Source organism: Babylonia areolata, chromosome 26, assembly GCF_041734735.1.
Source record: "Babylonia areolata isolate BAREFJ2019XMU chromosome 26, ASM4173473v1, whole genome shotgun sequence".
Taxonomy (NCBI): Eukaryota; Metazoa; Mollusca; class Gastropoda; order Neogastropoda; family Buccinidae; genus Babylonia; species Babylonia areolata.
In genome coordinates, this window is record NC_134901.1 from 43,794,256 (window position 1) to 43,796,755 (window position 2,500).

General features: G+C 43.8%; 1 protein-coding gene across 2 annotated transcripts in view; it reads left to right on the top strand.

Annotated features, from left to right (window-relative positions):
* The window catches only part of LOC143300567 (uncharacterized), an 18,149-nt gene that overhangs the window by 2,829 nt on the left and 12,820 nt on the right, over window positions 1–2,500 (top strand). For both annotated transcript variants that reach the window (XM_076614326.1, XM_076614327.1), the window contains exon 4: window positions 1,985–2,269. In XM_076614326.1, the coding sequence (XP_076470441.1) occupies window positions 1,985–2,269 (285 nt within the window). The remainder of the gene's footprint in view (window positions 1–1,984; window positions 2,270–2,500) is intronic.

Consider the following 2,500-nt stretch of genomic DNA (forward strand, 5'->3'; position numbering starts at 1 on the left):
GCGCTGTCCCGACAGGTGGCGCGGGGCGCCCCCCTGGTGGAGGAGGTGCGCACTACGGCACTTTTTTTTTGATTGCCCAGTAACACACAACTTCTGGAAGTATATTGAACAAAAACTACTAACAGAAACAAGTGTCCACTTGAAACTGTCAGCATCAGATATCCTGTTTGGGATTGAAAATTCGCCATATCTAAAAGGAAATTATGCGTATATCAATAATATAATTTTAGTGGGTAAAATGTGTGTCAGTATCTATAAAAAGACCAAATCAATCTTTTCCTTACAGGTTATTTTTGAACGAGAATTTGAAACAAGACGAATTCACATGGAAAAAAACACTTCCATCTACAAATAACGTCAAATGATCAAATGAGAAGTGAGAAAGAGACAAATATGCACACAGAAAGCACACCAGAGCATGAACACCCCCCCCCCCCCCGGCCCCCTCAACCCCTCCCCACCCCCCAGACAAACCAAACAATCTTCCAACACTAAAGTTTTGCAACGTGATTGTCCATATATGAAGAAACAGACAGACTTAGAATTGTGTATGAATGAAGGTGAAAAAAAAAACACAAAAAAACAAAACAACAAAAAAAAAAACAACAGATAAGTTTTGTACACTTAATTGTATGACTTGTACATTTTCCTTCAATATTATTGTAACAAGCCCAAAATCAGTGAGTGAAAAGTCGTATTTATTCCATAAACGCTATTTATTTATTTGGCATTGTGTGATTTATATACAAAATAAAACGGTGGTCGACCCAAGAAAGTCCGGGTAAAAAAAAAAAAAAAAAAAAAAAAAAAAAAAAAAAAAAACACTCCGAATCACGAGAGTGTTAACGAAGCAGAGCGCAATATATATACTCTTTTTTTTTTTTTTGGTTTTTGTAATCAAAATTGTCTAATATTTCGATTACTGAGTAAGTAGAGAGAATTCATCGTTTCCAAAGAAAATGGGAGCACGATTAAATTTCACTCTGTTGGTTCAGTTAAAAAAAAAAAAAAAAAAAGGTGTGTAAGATGTGTGTTGTGTAAGTACCACCAGGTATGATGTGTGTAAGATGTGTGTGTTGTGTAAGGACCGCCAGGTGTGATGAGGTGTGTAAGATGTGTGTTGTGTAAGTACCACCAGGTATGATGTGTGTAAGATGTGTGTTGTGTAAGGACCGCCAGGTGTGATGAGGTGTGTAAGATGTGTGTGTTGTGTAAGTACCACCAGGTATGATGTGTGTAAGATGTGTGTGTTGTGTAAGGACCGCCAGGTGTGATGAGGTGTGTAAGATGTGTGTTGTGTAAGTACCACCAGGTATGATGTGTGTAAGATGTGTGTTGTGTAAGGACCGCCAGGTGTGATGAAGTGTGTAAGATGTGTGTTGTGTAAGGACCGCCAGGTGTGATGAGGTGTGTAAGATGTGTGTGTTGTGTAAGTACCGCCAGGTATGATGTGTGTAAGATGTGTGTGTTGTGTAAGTACCGCCAGGTGTGATGAGGTGTGTAAGATGTGTGTTGTGTAAGTACCACCAGGTATGATGTGTGTAAGATGTGTGTTGTGTAAGGACCGCCAGGTGTGATGAGGTGTGTAAGATGTGTGTTGTGTAAGGACCGCCAGGTGTGATGAGGTGTGTAAGATGTGTGTTGTGTAAGGACCGCCAGGTGTGATGAGGTGTGCAAGTACCGCCAGGTGTGATGAGGTGTGTAAGATGTGTGTTGTGCAGGTACCGCCAGGTGTGATGAGGTGTGTAAGATGTGTGTTGTGCAAGTACCGCCAGGTATGATGAGGTGTGTAAGATGTGTGTTGTGTAAGTACCGCCAGGTATGATGAGGTGTGTAAGATGTGTGTTGTGTAAGTACCGCCAGGTGTGATGAGGTGTGTAAGATGTGTGTTGTGCAGGTACCGCCAGGTGCGATGAGGTGAGTAAGATGTGTGTTGTGTAAGTACCACCAGGTGTGCACAGCTATCAGGGAATCCTGACCTCAGGTCCAGATCCGGACGCCCAAGAAGCCGACGTACCTGGGCGGGGTGGCGCTGTCCCGACAGGTGGCCGCGGGGCGCCCCCTGGTGGAGGAGGTGCGCACTACGGCCAGCCCCCTGAGCCAGGACAAGCTTCAGGACGGACTGCTGGTCACCTGCCTCAAGGCCGACGTCTCCGTCTTCGTCAGCAACCCCTCGTCCAGGTCCTCCGGCATGACCTCCATCCTCACCCACTCCTCCCTGGCCAGCACCTACCTCGTCCCCTCCATCAACCGTACTGCTGATGCTCAGGTGTGCATGCACACGCAGAGGATCAAATACGCACGTTAAAGATCCTGTAACCCATGTCAGCGTTCGGTGGGTTATGGAAATGAGAACATACCCCAGCATGCACACCCTAAAAAAATGGAGTATAGCTGCATATATATATATATATATATATATATATATATATATATATATATATATAAGAGAGGGAGGGAGAGAGAGAGAGGCAGCAATACTCCGTTTTATATATATATA